The sequence below is a fragment of the Triticum aestivum genome, chromosome 5B (genome assembly GCF_018294505.1).
Source record: "Triticum aestivum cultivar Chinese Spring chromosome 5B, IWGSC CS RefSeq v2.1, whole genome shotgun sequence".
Classification (NCBI taxonomy): Eukaryota; Viridiplantae; Streptophyta; class Magnoliopsida; order Poales; family Poaceae; genus Triticum; species Triticum aestivum.
The window spans coordinates 690262110-690280724 of record NC_057807.1 but is presented as its reverse complement, the minus strand read 5'-3'; the positions used below and the strand labels follow the sequence as shown (position 1 = coordinate 690280724).

Here is an 18615-nt window from a genome sequence, read left to right as displayed (position 1 = left end):
TCACATCCATATGGCTCGTGGAGACGATCTCCACGCCATCAAATACCTGCCCCTCAAGTTGAAAGGATCTCCACGCCATCGAATCTCGGGCAAGTAACATACCGATGACAAAGGGAACAACCTATGTTGTTATGTGGTTTGACTGATAAAGATCTTCGTAGAATATTTGGGAGCCAATATGAGCATCCAGGTTCCGCTATTGGTTATTGACCGGAGACGTGTCTCGGTCATGTCTACATAGTTCTCGAACCCGTAGGGTCCGCACGCTTAAAGTTCGATGACGGTATATTATGAGTTTGTGTGTTTTGATGTACCGAAGGTAGTTCGTAGTCCCAGATGAGATCGGGGACATGACAAGGAGTCTCGAAATGGTCGAGATGTAAAGATCGATATATTGGATGACTATATTCGGACATCGGAAAGGTTCCGAGTGATTCGGGTATTTTTCGGAGTACCGGAGAGTTACGGGAATTCGCCGGGGAGTATATGGGCCTTATTGGGCTTTAGGGGAAAGAGAGAGGAGAGGCTGGGCGTCCCCCCAAGGCCTAGTCCGAATTGGACTAGGGGAGGGCTGCACCCCCTCCTTCCTTCTCTTCTCTCTCCCCTTTCCTTGACTCCTACTCCTACTACTTGGAAGAAGGGGGGGGGGATCCTACTCCCGGTGGGAGTAGGACTCCTCCTAGGGCGCGCCATAGAGAGGGCCGACCCTCCCCCTCCTCCACTCCTTTATATACGGGGAGGGGGGCACCCCTTGGAGACACAACAATTGACCTTTGAGATCTCTTAGTCATGTGCGGTGCCCCCCTCTACCATAGTTCACCTCGATAATATCATAGCGGTGCTTAGGCGCAGCCCTGCATCGGTACAACATCATCATCGTCACCATGCCGTCGTGCTGACGGAACTCTCGCTCAAAGCTCGGCTGGATCGGAGTTTGATGGACGTTGTCGGTGTCAAAACCGGCGGATCTCGGGTAGGGGGTCCCGAACTGTGCGTCTAGGCAGATGGTAACAGGAGACGAGGGACACGATGTTTTTACCCGGGTTCGGGCCCTCTTGATGGAGGTAAAACCCTATGTCCTGCTTGATTAATATTGATGATGTGGGTTACAAGAGTAGATCTACCACGAGATCAAGGAGGCTAAACCCTAGAAGCTAGCCTATGGTATGATTGTTGTTCGTCCTATGGACTAAAGCCATCCGGTTTATATAGACACCGGAGAGGGCTAGGGTTACACAGAGTCGGTTACAAAGGTAGGAGATTTACATATCCGTATCGCCAAGCTTCCTTCCACGCCAAGGAAAGTCCCATCCGGACACGGGACGATGTCTTCAATCTTGTATCTTCATAGTCTTGGAGTCCGGCCGATGATGATAGTTCGGCTATCCGGACACCCCCTAGTCCGGGACTCCCTCAGTAGCCCCTAAACCAGGCTTCAATGACGACGAGTCCGGTACGCATATTGTCTTCGGCATTGCAAGGCGGGTTCCTCCTCCGAATAATTTATAGAAGATTGTGAACACCAGGATAGTGTCCGGCTCTGCAAAATAAATTCCACATACAACCGTAGAGAGAATAATATTACACAAGTTCAATCTGCTGACGTATTTTGTGGCGTAACGTCACACCACTACCAAGCCTTCAAATTGTTTTTATTGTTCCATCTCAGCGCGTTTAGCGAGGCGGTTTCCTTGGCACGTCTTGTCGAAGCAGAGATCGTGTTCCCCTTATTCCGGGATTCCCATCAATACGGACGTGGGTAACCCAACCGCGCCATTGATTGTGACGCTTGGGAGATAAGCGAGTTTTACCAGGCCGGTGGGGACGCGTGTTTCTGTCCGCCCATATAAGGGGATAAAGATCCAACCTTTTTACCTGCGCCTTCTTCCTCCTTGGCTTATCCATCTCTGCGAACTCGAGCTCTAGCGCCCAAGCCCGCACATCTCACCTCAACCTTCTCCAAATATGTCCGGAGCGGGAGGCAAGTGGATGGCCTCCTCCGTCACGGAGGGGCATATCCAGAAGCTGCGCAGCGCCGGATACTTGTCCAGCGACATCGCGCATCGGCTCCCCGACGAGGGAGAGCTCATCCCCACCCCTAGGCCCCATGAGAGGGTAGTATTCCTTCCCCATTTCCTCCGCGGACTGGGCTTCCCACTTCATCCCTTTGTCCGGGGGCTCATGTTCTACTACGGCCTAGATTTCCATGATCTGGCCCCGAATTTTATCCTCAACATCTCGGCGTTTATCGTCGTGTGCGAGGCCTTCCTCTGCATCCAGCCCCACTTCGGCTTGTGGCTCAAGACCTTCAGTGTCAAGCCGAAGGTTGTGAAGGGCAGCCAAGCGGAGTGCGGAGGCGCCATGGTGGGCAGGATGTCCCACGTTACGTGGCTGGAGGGCACCTTTGTGGAAACCATCAAGGGGTGGCAATCGGGGTGGTTCTACATCACCGAGCCGCGTGATCCCGAATGGGCAGCGGCCCCCGAATTCAGATCCGGCATCCCCACACGGCTCACCTCCTGGAAAGAGAGCGGCCGGATTTGGGGCGATTCGGAGGAGCTGACCGGACTCCAAGCCTGCGTCCAAAAGCTGGTGGACAAGAAGCTCAAGCTTGTCAACGTAGTCCAGGTCATGCTCATCCGCCAGATTCTCCCGTGCCAACGACGGGGCTTCAATATGTGGGAGTTCGATCCGGCGCAGCACCAGACTTTGAATGGGCTCTTCGACACTACGTACGAAGAGGTCTGGAAGGTGCTGTTCAAGGGCGCCGAGGCTCCCGCATCCGCTACCGAAGATCGCGGATTCAGCTCGCAGCGTCCAGCTGACGAGGTAAGTGATATTGTCCTTTACGGGACGCTTGTTATTCATAGTTTGACTCTATGCGGGATCTAAACTCCCTTTCCTTTGACAGGACTGGCTGAAGAAGGCCGCACAGGCTATCTGTCCGGCCCCATTGCCAGAGGACCCAGCTGACGCCCGCCTAACGGGGCTGCTGGCTCCGGCACCCCACGTGGTGCCGGAGAAGAAGGCCAAGAAGAAGGCCACGGGGACTCGGAAGAGTTCCCGTTTTCAGGTGCTATCGGACGATGAATCCGAGGCCGACTCCTCCCACCAAGGCGAGGAGGAGAAGAAGAAAGCCTCTCCCCCAGCGGGGGAGGGAAGAAAAGGAAGGCCTCCCCAACAAGGGAGGCCGAAGGGTCCAAGAGGGGAAAAACTCTTCCCCCGGACTGTTCCGCCAACGCCAGTGACGACGACGAGGACTGGCCTCCAAGGGCCAAGCCTCTGGCGAGATCGTAAGTATCCGGACTCCCGAATAACTTCAAGGTTTTCGTTTTCCGCCACATTATGTCTTTCTAATGCCGCATACAACCCTGCAGTCCGCCTAAGGATGATCTCCCCACTTCGTCGAGCGGGTCCTTAGGGGCGTCGGATATGGATTCTCTTCCGACTGCCTCCACCCCCCGTGATGCGGACGATGCCGAGGTGGGATCCCAGGAAGGGACCCACCAGGAGGAGAGGGCCCCGGAGGTGTCGCAGGACAACCTCCCGGACTTTGCACCGGACTCAGCCCCGGAACCCATAGTGGCTCCGGAGTCCGGCGGGCGACCCCTTCGGAAGAAGGGCAAGACCGCGACGCCGGCTGCCTCCGTCCAACCGGAGGTGCCGGATAATTTGCTGGAGGCGCTCAACGGCGCCTCCATCGAAGAGGAACACCGCACTGTTATGAGTGCGGTGATTCAGAAGGTTCAGCTCGCCAAGAGCGGGCTGACCGAAGCCTGCAGCAGCCTTCTAACAGGCTTTGAGGTAAGAATTTCAATATATGTAAAATGGTACCGCATAGACAGTAGCCCCTGATGCTCGGTTCGGTGTTCGGAAAGAAAAGCCGGACTGAGGATCTTTAGAAAGATAAACGCAGGAGTCATGAAAATATGTCAATATGGGATTGCAGGCTGTGCTGCTGACCTCTGCCGCACTGACTGCGGAGGTCAAAACTTTGAAGGAAAACCTCGAGCGGTCCGAGAACGAGCTCGGCCATGCCAAGAAGCAGCTCGAGGAAAAAGAAGGTGAGTAATACCTTATGAAAATTGTACCTTACAGAAAAGGATTTGGTTGCAAGAAAAATGACAAGGATAACTGGGGTATTGCAGGGGCCACTAACGAGGTGGCGACCCTGAAGGAGGCGGTGGCCGCGGCCGAACGCAATGCGGCTGCGGAGCGCACCGAGCGAGAGAAACAGGAGGCGCGGGTGGCGGAGGTACAGCAAGAGCTCCAGGATCTCGTGAGGAAACATGAGAGCCTGGAGCGTGACTCGAAGACTCGAGAGTCTGAGCTTGCAACGGCTCTTGAGAGTGCCAAAGCCGCTAAGGCCGAAGCCTACAAGGCCCTCCAGGAGATCGAGGCGGTAAAGAAAATAGCAGCGGGTAAGGCATTTTTCATGCAAAGTAAGCATGTGAGTGTTAATTACCTGTCGCTTACCCGAATTCGGAGCTCTCCAGGAGCGTTCGCAGATCTTCCTCGCAGCGTGTCCGATGCTGCCGCATTCTACCGGGCCGAGGAGGGGAGCTCGACGGAGAAGGTCTTCTGGTCTCAGTATGCTGAGGCCGAACATCCGGTGCCCCTTAGCGACCAGCTGAAGCAGCTGGTCGAGCTCCACAAGGCGGCCGAACAGGCCATGAAGGGCCTCATAGTTCGGCTGTGGCCTAAGGAGGCCATGCCTGGGAGCTACTTCGGCCTGGTGCGGCGGCTGGTGGATGCGTGCCCGTGGGTTGAAGTCATCAAGCACTCCGCCTGTATTGAAGGTGCGCGTCGGGCCCTTGCCCGCGCAAAGGTGCACTGGGGCAAGATGGATGCCCAGAAGCTTGTGACGGACCCCCCACCAGAGGGCAAGGAGCATCGTACGCCCGAGATGTATTATAAGAGTGTGCTGAAGGGCGCCCGCACTATTGCGGGTGAGTGCTCCAAAGATGTAATATTTGAGTAGACTCGCATTTTGTTATCCTGTGCGCTGAAAACTTGGTTCATATGCGCTAAGCAACGCTTGTTAATTTAAAATATTACCTTCTGTGCGGCTGTTTATCAAATCTGAGAGATGGCAAGTCGTCGGCTTCAGCCCCCATGCCACGAGTGCTGGGGTGTTCGGGATAAACTCGAGCGCTCTTGTTCCCATTTTTGGGTCCATCTAGGGAGGCGCTCAACACAACGAACAAGGCAACCGAACTTATAATGCTTGAACACTCTCACTTAGCCATAGAATTCTATAATTTTAAATTTCGGCGAAGCCCCTAGTTTTCGGAAGGCCGAATTTGGGGCGCTATCCACGCCTTGGCCGGACAGAATCCGGCTCCTCGCTCGAAGCGGCATAAGTCTTTAGGGACTCGCAAAGAACCTCTCGAACAGCGACCAGCTCTCGCCTCATCATGACGGTCAGTTTTAGCTTTCTCCACTGAGGCGTTAACCCAGCTCAACTGGGGCGCAATCGCAGTGGTTCTCCCAGTGCTACCTTAGCCGATAAAACGGAACGTAAGGTACCAAAACATGGGAGCCGGGCAAACCCAACTATTGACCCAAGAACATGATTCGGAGCCGATGCATATAATGCTATAAGTTCGGGGTGCCGCACTTGTGAAAGTGTTCGGACTTATCACACCATAACGCGGGAAACATAAGCCCCTGGTGTATTTAGCCGTACCAAAACGTACGGATGCAACATGTCATAGATGAACATATGTGTAAGAAAGAAATGCAATTAGAAGCAAAAATGTGCTGCATTGCTTTATTCAATAAAAACTGCTGTAAGTGCAGGACGATACAAGTGGTGCGGTAAGCAAGGGATGGGACTGTTTAACATGTCCCCCTCCAGGGGTAGGCTACGGAATAATGCATAAAACAGATTTAATGCTCATGATGGAGACCACCTGGATTTTCGTTGTAGCCTTTCTCCTTCCCTGGCTGTTGCATCGTGGGTTCGGCATGTCTGCTGCCGGACAGGGCCTCTGACGAACGGAGTCCTGTAGGTAAAAAATAAAAGGAAAAGAAAAAGAAACGACACACTTAAGAGCCCCTGGTGCGGTTGAGCCGCAGTCTGGGCTTATCGTGGTCGAGCCCCTTGCCCCATGCCCATGGTATCTTCAGAGCGTAATGGAGTACGCGAAGGGTCTGTCTTAATGTTTTACAGGGGCTGGGGTTGGGGCCGCACTGCTACGCGTGCTCGGAACGTGCCAGGTGGTCGTGTTGTAGGTTACTCCGGGCACGCTTAGCTGTGTCCGGCCGCTTGGCAGCCGGACTCGAGAATTGCCTTAAAAGGCTGCTTTGTACTTCTGCCGCGAGAGCCGCTGTATGTTCCTCCGTTCGGAGGGAGCGTTCAGTGTTTCCGTTGACCGTGATGACTCCTCTAGGGCCTGGCATCTTGAGCTTGAGGTATGCGTAGTGCGGCACCGCGTTGAACTTTGCGAACGCGGTACGTCCGAGCAAGGCATGATAGCCGCTGCGGAACGGGACTATGTCGAAGATTAACTCCTCGCTTCGGAAGTTATCCGGGGATCCGAAGACCACTTCCAGTGTAACTGAGCCTGTACAATTGGCTTCTACACCTGGTATGACGCCTTTAAAGGTCGTCTTGGTAGGTTTAATCCTTGAGGGGTCTATGCCCATTTTGCGCACCGTGTCCTGATAAAGCAGGTTTAGGCTGCTGCCGCCGTCCATCAGGACTCTGGTGAGATGAAATCCATCGACGATTGGGTCTAGAACCAATGCGGCGAACCCACCATGGCGAATGCTGGTGGGGTGGTCCCTTCGGTCAAAGGTGATCGGGCAAGAGGACCATGGATTGAACTTCGGGGCAACTGGCTCCATCGCGTATACATCCCTGAGTGCACGCTTCCGCTCCCTTTTGGGTATGTGCGTGGCATATATCATGTTCACCGTCCGCACCTGTGGGGGGAAACCCTTCTGTCCTCTATTGTTCGGCGGTCGGGTCTCTTCCTCGTCGTCGCTATGTAGCCCCTTGTCGCTGTTTTCGGCAATTAACTTGCCTGCCTGCTTGAACACCCAACAGTCCCTATTGGTGTGGTTAGCTGGCTTTTCAGGGGTGCCATGTATCTGGCACAAGCGGTCGAGAATTCGGTCCAAATTGGACGGACCCTGAGTTGTTCTTTTGAATGGCTTTTTCCGTTGACCGGGTTTAGAGCCTCTGAATCCGGCATTGACTGCCGTATCCTCACTGTTATCGCCGTTAATGCGGCGTTTGTTTTTGTTGCGACGCGACCTGCCACTACGGTCCTTGATATCCGGACTGCCAGAATTTTTGTTGAGGTTGTTGCTGCGTGCTAGCCAGCTGTCCTCACCCGCACAGAAGCGGGTCATGAGTGATGTAAGGGCTGCCATGGATTTCGGCTTTTCCTGTCCCAGGTGCCGGGCAAGCCACTCGTCGCGGATGTTATGCTTGAAGGCCGCGAGGGCCTCGGCATCCGGACAGTCGACGATTTGGTTTTTCTTGGTTAAGAACCGTGTCCAGAATTGTCTGGCCGATTCGTCTGGCTGCTGAATTATGTGGCTTAGGTCATCTACATCTGGTGGTCGCACGTACGTGCCTTGGAAGTTATCGAGGAATGCGGCTTCCAGGTCCTCCCAACTCCCGATTGACTCTGCTGGCAAGCTGTTAAGCCAGTGTCGGGCTGGTCCTTTAAGTTTGAGTGGGAGATATTTGATGGCGTGGAGATCGTCTCCGCGGGCCATGTGGATGTGGAGGAGATAGTCCTCGATCCAGACCACGGGGTCTGTTTTGCCATCATAAGATTCAATATTGACGGGTTTAAACCCTTCTGGGATTTGATGATACATTACCTCATCTGTGAAGCACAGTGGGTGTGCGGCGCCTCTGTACTGGGCGATATCGCGACGGAGCTCAAAAGAGCTTTGTCTGTTGTGTTCGGCCCGGCCGGACTTACTGTGTCCGGGGTGACAGTGATCGTCACGTATCGTGGGGCGCCCACGTGATCCATAGATCGATCTTGATTGTCTTGCCTTATCCTCCAATATGTCTCACAGGTCCGGAGTGTTCCCCTGTGGCCTTGTGCTTTTTGATCGATGCCGGGGTACGGGTCTAGTGAAGGGCCTTGAGGCCTCTCTGTCGTGACCACGGGGTGGTCGATCAGCCGTATTGTCTCCTGGTGAAGCGGGATCATATGCCTCCACCTCTAATCGGGGGAGCAGCTTACGTTTGGGGTAGCTTTTGGAGGGGCGTTCGAGTTCATGCTCTTCGGCCGCGAGGACTTCGGTCCATCTGTCGGCTAGCAGATCTTGATCAGCTCTAAGCTGCTGCTGCTTTTTCTTCAGGCTGTTTGCCGTGGCCATAAGCCTGCGTTTGAAACGCTCCTGCTCGACTGGATCCTCAGGCACGACGAATTCGTCGTCGTCGAGGCTTGCCTCGTCTCCGGAGGGAGGCATATAGTCCTCTACCTCTTCTTCGGCCGCTCTCTCATGAGGGCTGGCGCCCCCCTCCTCCTGTGCTGGATCTTGCTGGAGTGGGTTGTCTTCGGTGCTATCGGTGTATTATTGTCTCCGGTGCCGGAATCCTCGTTCTTTCTATGGCGGGATTTAGAGCGGCGCCGCTGACGCCGGCGCTTGGGCTGTTTCTTGGAGGGGTCATCCTCCGCTATTCCTTCGCCGTTCCCATCCTTTGGGATATCCACCATTTATATGTCGTATGAAGAGGTGGCTTTCCAGTGCCCGTTGGGCGCTGGTTCTTGGTCGTCTCCGGCATCGTCGTCCATACCGTCGATGTCCTCAGAGTCGTAATCTAGCATGTCGGTTAGATCGTCGACAGTGGCTACCAAGTGGGTGGTGGGTGGGCTCTGAATTTCTTCGTCGTCCGCATCCCAACCGTCCTGGACGCAGTCCGGCCAGGCCTCTCCTGATAACGAGAGGTGCTTTAGCGAACTCAAGATGTCGCCAAAAGGTGAGTGTTGAAAGATGTCCACCGCGGTGAACTCCATCATCGGCGCCCAATCGGATTCGGCTGGAGGGGGCGCGGGACGTTCGGAGTCCGACGAGGAGTCCGGCACCTCGGAGTCACGAGCTTCATGGGGGACAAGATCGATGTTCGGCTCTATCGCCGTAGAGGTTGCAGCCCCCGAGGTGGTGTCTAGCCATCCATCCTTGGTCTGCGCAGCCGGCTCCGAGTCGAAGATCGGAGCGGGTTCGAGTGCGGCCTCCAGGGTACTGTCCGGCTGCAGAGCTAAATCATGCCCATCGTGACAGTACGGCACGCTCGGCTGTGGCTCGAATCCGTCGAGGATCAAGTCCCCACAGATGTCAACCGTGAAGTTCAAACTTCCAAATCAGACCTGACGGCCAGGGGCGTAGCCTTCGATCTGCTCCAGCTGGCTAAGCGAATTGGCCCGCAGTGCGAAGCCGCCGAATACGAAGATTTGTCCGGGGAGGAAGGTCTCGCCCTGGACTGCATCGTCGTTGATGATCGAAGAAGCCATCGAGCCTATCGGTGACGACACAGAGGAACTCTCAATGAAAGCACCAATGTCGTTGTCAAAACCGGCGGATCTCGGGTAGGGGGTCCCGAACTGTGCGTCTAGGCGGATGGTAACAGGAGACGAGGGACACGATGTTTTTACCCAGGTTCGGGCCTTCTTGATGGAGGTAAAAACCTACGTCCTGCTTGATTAATATTGATGATGTGGGTTACAAGAGTAGATCTACCACGAGATCAAGGAGGCTAAACCCTAGAAGCTAGCCTATGGTATGATTGTTGTTCGTCCTATGGACTAAAGCCATCTGGTTTATATAGACACCGGAGAGGGCTAGGGTTACACAGAGCCGGTTACAAAGGTAGGAGATCTACATATCCGTATCGCCAAGCTTGCCTTCCACGCCAAGGAAAGTCCCATCCGGACACGGGACGAAGTCTTCAATCTTGTATCTTCATAGTCTTGGAGTCCGGCCGATGATGATAGTTCGGCTATCCGGACACCCCCTAGTCCGGGACTCCCTCAGACGTCATCGAGCTGAACATGTGCAAGAACTCGGAGGTGCCGTGCGTCCGGTACTTGATCGGTCGGATGTGAAGACATACGACTACATCAACCGCGTTGTGCTAACGCTTCCGCTTTCGGTGTACGAGGGTACGTGGACACACTCTCCCCTCTCGTTGCTATGCATCACCATGATCTTGCGTGTGTGTAGATTTTTTTTTGAAATTACTACGTTCCCCAACAGCAATTTATAAAAAACCCTCAAATCGTCTACAATATGGCGGCTATTTCTGTTGAACGCGTCAAAATCTCGATGAAGTGCAGGCCTTTCAGAAAAACATTTCGAAAGCTATGTCCAGCTGAGGCATTTTGAAAAGACACATTCAATCCCACGTTCAGCCGAGGTTTTTTTGGTTAATTCCTTCCTAAATAGAGTTTTGAGGCGTTTAGAAAAATGCCTTTACAAAAATGCTTGCTATTAGCATCCATGTTGAAGTGTGCCGGGCTGTAATGGAGCATCACCAGTGCTTCAAGGGGTGGTCTCTGCAATGGTGTTGCTTCAACCTGGTGTCGTAACATAGAGCTTGCTCATGTTGCAGGCTTCAACCATGGTCGGTGCATGGCGAGGTTGACAACATTTTTGTTGTGAGCTGACTGGCGACGCCGCTACTACAACCTAAGGGTTGCGATTGGTGCAAGCATGCACACGCTCTGGGAAGGAGGGTTTGGAGGCGCTCCCAGGAGACATGGGCATCCCAAGATGGAGCGATGGCATGGTTCTTTCATGGGGGATCTAGCTATCTTAGCCCCATTTACGCCGATGTACATTACCGGAATCACGGCTTATGCCGACAACCTTTTGCCGTCGACATAGGCCTTATAACATCGGCTTATCCCAATGCCGACGGTTGCCATCGATGGGCATCGACATTGATCCTGACGGAGTAGTCTTGTCAGACCATCGGCATAGAAATGCCGTCGGCATAGCCATTTATGCCAACGACATTCCGTATGGTCATCACCATAGATACCCCGTCAGCAAAAGAAACCGACAGACGTCAACTGATGGCGTCGTCACCAAGTGGCACCAATAGGAAGAGGCCACATGGAGGGGCAAAGTCGACTGCTAGGCTGCCGGCTTAGCCCCGCCACATGTCATCTCCAGGAGGCTTCTGGCATACATCCCTCCCTATGCCGACGACCCTGAAAAAAGGCCATCGGCATAGAAAGTGCCATCGGCAGGTAGTGGTATGCACGCCCATTAGGACCTTTATGAATTCGGCTAATTATCGGCACGTGGGCCATCAATATAGCTCCATCCCATTGAGACATTGGGGCTTGGGGCCCATGTGTTCCCATTGATGTGATTTGGCCCATGTGTGGTCATTTGTACCACGTGGCCCATTAACGACCTGTGGTGCTTTTGCCCCGTCTAAAACATGTAGAGGCTTTCGGCTCATTAATGTCCATGCCCTCTTCCGGCAAATTTTGGCATGTGGCATTTTTTGGCTCGTTAAGAGCCTGTGTCGTCCTGGGTGCATTTCCGACACTTGACGACTTTCGGCCCGCTAACGTCATGTTCTACAATTGGGACATTTTTAGCCGGTGGTATCTTTCGGCTCGTTAAGAGCCCATGTAGTCTTGGGGGCCATTTCGGGCCCTTGACGACTTTTGGCTCGCTGACGCATGTTCTGCCATTTGATCATTCTCGACCCGTGGTATTTTTTGGCTCGTTAAAGGCCCATGAAGCCTTTGGGCCATTTTAAGCCCGTGACGAGTTTTGGCCCATAATGATCCATTATGTATATGGCTTGCTGTAAATTGTGGTTCCTTTCGGCCTGTTAACGACTCGTTAAGTGTGTGGGGCCATGAATGGCCCCTTGTGCTTTCAGCCCGTTTGTGGTCCATGTTGTGTTTTGGCCTTTGTTTTACGAGGTTATTCGGCCCGCAAGTCGTCCGTGTTAGAATATTGAAGTGCTTGACGGTGGAGGAGAAGGAGGCAGCCAATGTGGAGTAGCTGGTGACAGAGTTAGCAAGGAGGAACATACATTTGGCCTGGGAGGGCGAAAATGTCTTTTTTGCCTGGAATGCCGGGCTGAAACTTCTGTGATAGAGCACAGGTAAAAACTATGAACATCCGCCTCGTTTTGGTTGTGATTGACCTCTATGAAGTATGAACACCGTATTTTTAATTGGCTCTTATAATACTATGCGTTTAAATGGTTAGATGAGCGGCTCCTGGAGTATCAAAACTTTTATCGAGACAAACATAACGCCCGCAGAGATTGCTCGCTCCCCCCTCCTCTCCCCCTCTCCCCACGCCTCGGGCAAAGCGCCATTGACACCATTAAAGCGCACCAACTCTCCGCGTCCCACACACACCCGCGCCTCGTCGAGCTCTCCCCGCCCAGATTCCCATCTTAGAGCCCTCATGGTTGGAGCGCGTCGCCGCGGTGTGAGGGTTCACCGGCTTGCGCCGATGGCAAGGGTGGCGGAGCCGCGGGCGCTCCCACTGCCTGCAGCGGCGTCGCTGCCCGAGATCGACCCTCACTCGCCGGAGGCTTGCCGCGAGATGCGCCGGGTGGTGATGGAGCGCTTCCCCGACTGGGACGAGTGGGGGGAGATCCACCTCCACATCCTCCACCATGCGAACTTCGTCGAGCGCGCGCGCTTCATCGGAGACGATGGCTGCAAGGATCTGGACCTCCTCTTCTGGGCGATCCAGGAGGCGGAGTCGTCGGACCCGCACCAAGCTACGCTGTGGGAGAACTTCAGGACGGCGAATCCATCCAGGCTCAACATCAGGCCACCGTCGTGGGTGGGCATCACCAACATCCCGCTGGAATTTCTTCTGCCGGACACCGTTTGGCCCCCATGCCGCCAGTAGACCGTCGTCCCCAACTGACTCAAGCTCAGCGACAACCCATCGAGCCCCCGCCGTGGCCAGGCGAATCAGGTATGCATCGGATTCATGCTGATTCATTTTTGAAGTCTCGATTGAGGAACTTCCGTTCACGGCAGAGGAGGGACGTGTTCTCGTGCGTTTCGATTGATAAATCGTTAGGTAACGTTGCTGGTATCGGATTGGGGGTTCTCCCTCATCGGTCTGTTTGGGCGTTGTTTGTGCAGCTGGGGGGGGGGGGCTCGCAGGAGGTGTGCTCCAATGAGGTGCCTCTCCGTGAAGGTAGTTCCGGGGCCGTGCCTGGGGCAGCGACGCCGTGTTGTTTCCCCTGTTCGAATCCAACATTGATGGGGCCCACTTTCAAAGTGCGCCTCTCTGGGAAGAAGACGGGGAATAAAGGTGGGTTACGTATTTCTGAAAACCTAGAAAGTGTAGAGGAGCATTTTGGCCAGCTTTGGCTCATTCCTCCCCCCCTCCCCCGCCGCCGCAACCCTAAATCTCACCTTCCCCACCCTAGAAGCAAAACCAACTCTAGGTTCATTTGTTGGATCCGGAAAGACCTGATTGACAGCAACACATTTACTGCCGCCGACTGCTTCCCAGCCTCGATTCGTCCGTTTGATCCTCCACCAAGAAAGATCAAGGTTGCGAGAGAGGGGATTGGACCCGGTTCTCTGTCGTTTGCGGAGGTAGTGAAGCGTGGTGCTGCGATGGCTGATCGTCGAGCTGGAAGCAGCGGCAACCCTACCGCCGGTCAGTCTAAGGTGCCGGTGCAGAAGGCTACCTCCTTTGCTGGGCGCAAGCAGCCATCTGTTCCGCCGGCAAAGGAACAAGTCCATGCACCAAAACCAGCTAGATCCACTACTTCGACTGCGGGCTCAGCTCAGGTACAGTCATCCCATTCTGTGGAAGTGGAGGTTGAGCAAGCCCTAGATCCAAGGTATAAGGATATGATATGTTTTAATTGCGGGGGTCCAGGCCATTATGTGGGGAACTATGTCAAGCCAAAAACCTGCTTCATTTGCCAGCAAAACCATAATGTTAACAACTGTGCGGCTTGGTCAAAAGTTCAGCCCACTGCTGCTTTCTTTGGTAGTGGGGCGCGGGGACTTGGTTTCTACCATGTAGATGTGCCTATTGCTAATGAGTCGAAGTGGTTAAACTTCCAGAATTGTGCTGTGGTTAATATACTGAAAGGAGAAGTGGACTGGACTGTCCCAAGTTGATGTAATTACTTACTGCAACCTTCTGCAAAACTAGACAGTGGCCTTGGCAGATCAGAGGACTGTCTAGTAAGACCTTTTTGGTCAGGTTTCCCCCATGGAAGAAAGTGGAGGATCTCATTGAGTTGCCTGGGTTCTCCCTGCCTTAGGATGTTAATGTCAATCTAACCGAATGGAAAGGAGGATGTGAGCCTTTTGGTGAACTGGTTGAAGCTTGGGTACTAGTGGAGGGCATCCCTCCCAAGTGGTGTACATGGAAAGTTTTTGCTCAGATTGCTTCTCTATTTGGGGCTCTAACTGATGTTGATTGGAATGGTATGTTTAGGACTTTCTTTGAAAATGTCAGGATTAAGATTGCTTGCAGAGATCCAACGAAAATACCTTTTTGAGAGGTTAATTGAGATGAAAAAGAATTTTTCCTGCTTGGATTTACTGTTGAGGGTTTTGAGCAGGTGGGTGGGATTGATTCTGTCATTGATATTGAAGATGATGAGGAGGTAATGAAGAGGGAGAAGAAGGTGGAGAGGATCAACTAGAAGAAGGCAAGGAGACCCATGAAGAACATAATTCTGATGGATCAGGGGATGGAGGGCTGGCCATTGATGAATTGGACAAAGCTATCTTTCCCTCAAAACATGGATCTACTAGCAAAAAAAGTGCAAAAGAGTTGGTGTTCTCACCCATGGAACCCTACCATGACTCGGATCAGGACACCTTTGTTCTGGCATATTTTTGCTTCTGCTAAAACTGTCAAAACTTCTACATCTTTTGATGTGATTGGGGAGCTGTGTGACCAAAACAAACAAATGGTGGGCCCACAAAACAGAGCTGATCCATATGTTGATCAGGGTAATGAGGATATGATCCAAGGAACTCCTGCTACTATCTGGAGAAAGGGGAGTGCAACATTGGATGGGGAAAAATCTGAGAGTATGGACTACTGTGAGGACCTACTTAAATTTGTGGACTTATCTGAGTCTGAAAATGAGGAGCTGACAGAGGAGGATTTGGGGGTTCTTCCCCCTGAAGCAATCCATATCTTGCAAAGTGAGACACTGAAGAGATCTCTGCTGGATTCACTGAATCAAGCCCAGAAGGAGGGAGTTATCCCGGAGAAAGGTGTCAAGTGGGGGCCTGTGGTTGCAAAAAAACCTAACACAAGAGGACATGGGAACATCAACATCATGGAGAAAGCTGCTGCATACAAGAGGAAAAAGAATCTGGAGGTTCCTGAGACTTTTAAAGGTAAATCTTTTTCCACTGTTGATAAGACTGTTCTTGCTGACCACCTAGGACAAATGAATTTATTATTGGTGGCGATGATTCTTACAAAATTGAAGTCATTAATGATATGGTGGCTGAGAAAAAAGAGAGGTGTCTGGTTTTTGCCAGTAATAATCCTGAGATTGTTCTCCCTGAGAATCTTGATATTGAAGTTGATGAGTTAGTTAGTACTCCTGTGAGTGTTTCTTCTTGTAAGCCAGTTGGCACTGCTGTTGCTTGCAGAAGAACACCCACTGTTCTAACTAAGGCCAAGCCTTGTGGCTTATCTCACCCTTTTAAAATTACTTAAATGATAGGTCTTATTTGGAATATTAGGGGTCTTGGGCAACCTGGGAAAATTCAGTGCCTTTGTGATACTATTGCTAAAGCTAATCCTGACTTTATTGGGTTTCAAGAAACTAAAAGGGAGGTTATTTCTGAGGGTTTCCTCAAATCTATTGACAAATTTAATGAATTTGTTTGCCATTTATTGCCTGCTGATAATACTGCTGGTGGGATTCTTCTGGGTTTTAAGGACAGTGTTTTTGAGGTTATTGGCTTTATTAACCAGAGGTTTTCTATTGTGGCTACTGTCAAGAATAAGAATGATAGCTTTACTTGGCAGATGCTAGTGGTGTATGGTTCTGCATACCTAGAATATAAGTTGGATTTTATAGATGAACTGCATGATACCCTGAATGTAGCTACCTACCCTGTTATGATTTGTGGGGACTTCAATTTAGTCAGAAATGATGCTGAGAAAAGTAGTGGGCAAATTAACCACCAGACTACCTTCTTATTTAATGATTGGGTCAATAGATGGGCCCTGATGGAAATTTCTATTTCCAATAGAGTCTTCACATGGTCTAATAATCAGAGTTCTCCCATTTTTGCTGTTCTTGATAGAGTGTTCACCTCTGTGGACTGGGATGCCCACTTCCCCTTTTGAACACTGACTGCCCTCCCTACGGTGGGAAGTGATCACACACCCTTGGTCCTTGACACTGGTGCTAGGGCACCATCTAACCCCAAACCATTTAGGTTTGAGAAATGGTGGCTGTCTCAACCCGGGTTTCACCAGGTGGTTGCAGAGGCTTGGAACTCTGTGGCCTCTTCGACTTCATCTGCTGACAATTGGATGATTAAGGCAAGGATGCTTAGGAAAAAAACCAAAGGGTGGAGTATTAATAGAGAAGCTGATTTGAAGAAAAGGAAAAAGTCACTCCTTGTGGAGTTTGATAGCCTTGATGTCCTCTCTGAATCTCAGCAGCTTTCTGCTGCAGATTTTGAGAGGATGAAGACTGTCAGGAATGAATTGGATGACATTTGGAAGAAAGAAGAGACTGCCTTATGGCAAAGATCTAGAGACAGAAAAATCTTGGAGGGGGATATAAATAATGCCTATTTTCAGGCTCTTGCTAATTATAGACATAGGAAAAATCATATTGTTGAGTTGAATAGTCCTGGGGGGTAGTCACCTCTACCAAAGATATGCTGGATGTGGCCACTTCCTTTTATAAGGAGTTGTTTGCTTTTGAACCTAGACCTGACATTCACCTGGATTCTGATTTCTGGGTTGATGATGAAATGGTGAGTGTGGAGGAAAGAGAACACCTGGAGAGATCTTTTTCTGAAGATGAAATAAAACAGGCTATAATGAGCTCCTATGCTAGTGGTGCTCCAGGTCCTGATGGCCTATCCTTTTTATTCTACCAAACCTTCTGGGATTTGATTAAAGAGGATTTTATGTGGATGGTTAAAGATTTTGAGGATGGGGTGTTGGATATGTATAAACTGAACTATGCCATCATAACTCTCATACCTAAAGTGCCTTTGGCTAGAGATATGAAAAACTTCAGACCTATTAGTTTAAGTAACTGTGCTGTGAAAATTTTCTCTAAAGCCATGACTACTAGGGTTTCCCCTCTATGTGACAAGCTTATTTCTTCTAATCAAACTGCCTTCATCAAGGGCAGGTTTATTTTGGAAAGTGTGGTTATGGCCCATGAGGTCATCCATGAGATTCATAGATCTGGTTCGAGTGGGTTAATCCTTAAACTTGACTATGAGAAAGCCTATGACAGAGTTAGTTGGGATTTTCTGAAAGAGATGCTTCTTTCTAGAGGCTTTGGTAACAAGTGGGTAGGATGGGTGATGTCTACTATCCACCAAGGGACTTCCCAGGTTAGGATTAATGACACTAATGGCCCTCAATTTGCTGGGGGTAAATGTTTAAAACAAGGTGACCCCCATTCCCCCTTGCTATTCAATCTGGTAGCTGATGTCTTTTCTAAAATGCTACATAAAGCTGTTAATAACAGCTTGATTTGTGGGCTTCTGCCCAATGCAATTCCTGGGGGGTGTGGTCAGCCTGCAGTATGCTGATGACACCATCATTTTCTTGGATAACTCTATTGAATATCCCAAGAACTTGAAATGGATCCTATCATGCTTTGAGAAGCTTTCTGGTTTGAAAATTAATTTTCATCAAAGTGATTTGCATACCATAAATGTTCATGAACAAAGGGCTAAAGATCTTGCTCAGGTTTTTTGCTGCCATATGGGGGATTTCCCCTTTAAATATCTAGGTGTCCCTATGCACTTTAAAAAACTTAGGAAAGAAGACTTGCAACCCATCATAGATAGGATTATTAAGAATATAGCTGGGTGGTTGGGGAGATTTCTCTCATATAGAGGCAAGCTGATCCTGCTTACTACATGTATTGCTAGTATCCCTACTTACTTGATGTCTATTGTCAAATTTCCTAAATGGGCCATTGACATGATTACTTCTCAGATGTCCCATTTCTTTTGGGGGAATATGGGAGATAATCATAAATATCACCTTGCTAACTGGGGTTCTATTTCTAGGAGGAAGGAATTTGGTGGTCTTGGTGTCCCTAATCTTAGGGATTTTAACATGGCCCTCCTAGCTTCTTGGGGGAAAAGGTTATTTGATGACAGAGCTAGTGATTGGAAAAAAAATTTGGCATACAAATACAATGTTGATAGTCCCAATCTGTTTAGTATTAGACCCACCTTGGGATCTCCTTTTGTGAAAAGCCTAGCTTGGGCTCTGGCAGCTGCAAAAAACTTCTATAGATGGATCCCTGGGGATGGTAAAAACATTGCCTTCTGGCATGACACTTGGGCTGGGGATTGCTCCCTAAAAACTGCCTTTTGGGACCTGTTTGACATCTTCATTTAATGTGTGCCGATTCATATGAGTATACTGCAAGTA

At 51.0% G+C, this 18615-nt stretch overlaps 1 protein-coding gene across 1 annotated transcript; it reads left to right on the top strand.

Annotated features, from left to right (window-relative positions):
• Positions 1 to 13380: 13380 nt before the first annotated feature.
• LOC123117704 (uncharacterized) lies at positions 13381 to 18409 on the top strand. The gene is made up of 2 exons (XM_044538400.1): positions 13381 to 15356; positions 18246 to 18409. The coding sequence occupies exons 1-2, from the start codon at positions 14666 to 14668 to the stop codon at positions 18305 to 18307; spliced, it is 753 nt and encodes a 250-aa protein (XP_044394335.1). The 5' UTR covers positions 13381 to 14665; the 3' UTR covers positions 18308 to 18409.
• Positions 18410 to 18615: the final 206 nt, after the last annotated feature.

Bases quoted from the DNA above. Each gene is read 5' to 3' on its own strand.
- LOC123117704 (XM_044538400.1), top strand. From the start codon at position 14,666: ATGAAGAACATAATTCTGATGGATCAGGGGATGGAGGGCTGGCCATTG. The intron at 15,357-18,245 runs GTAAATCTTTTT...TTCTATTTCTAG, and splicing joins GGTTCCTGAGACTTTTAAAG to GAGGAAGGAATTTGGTGGTC.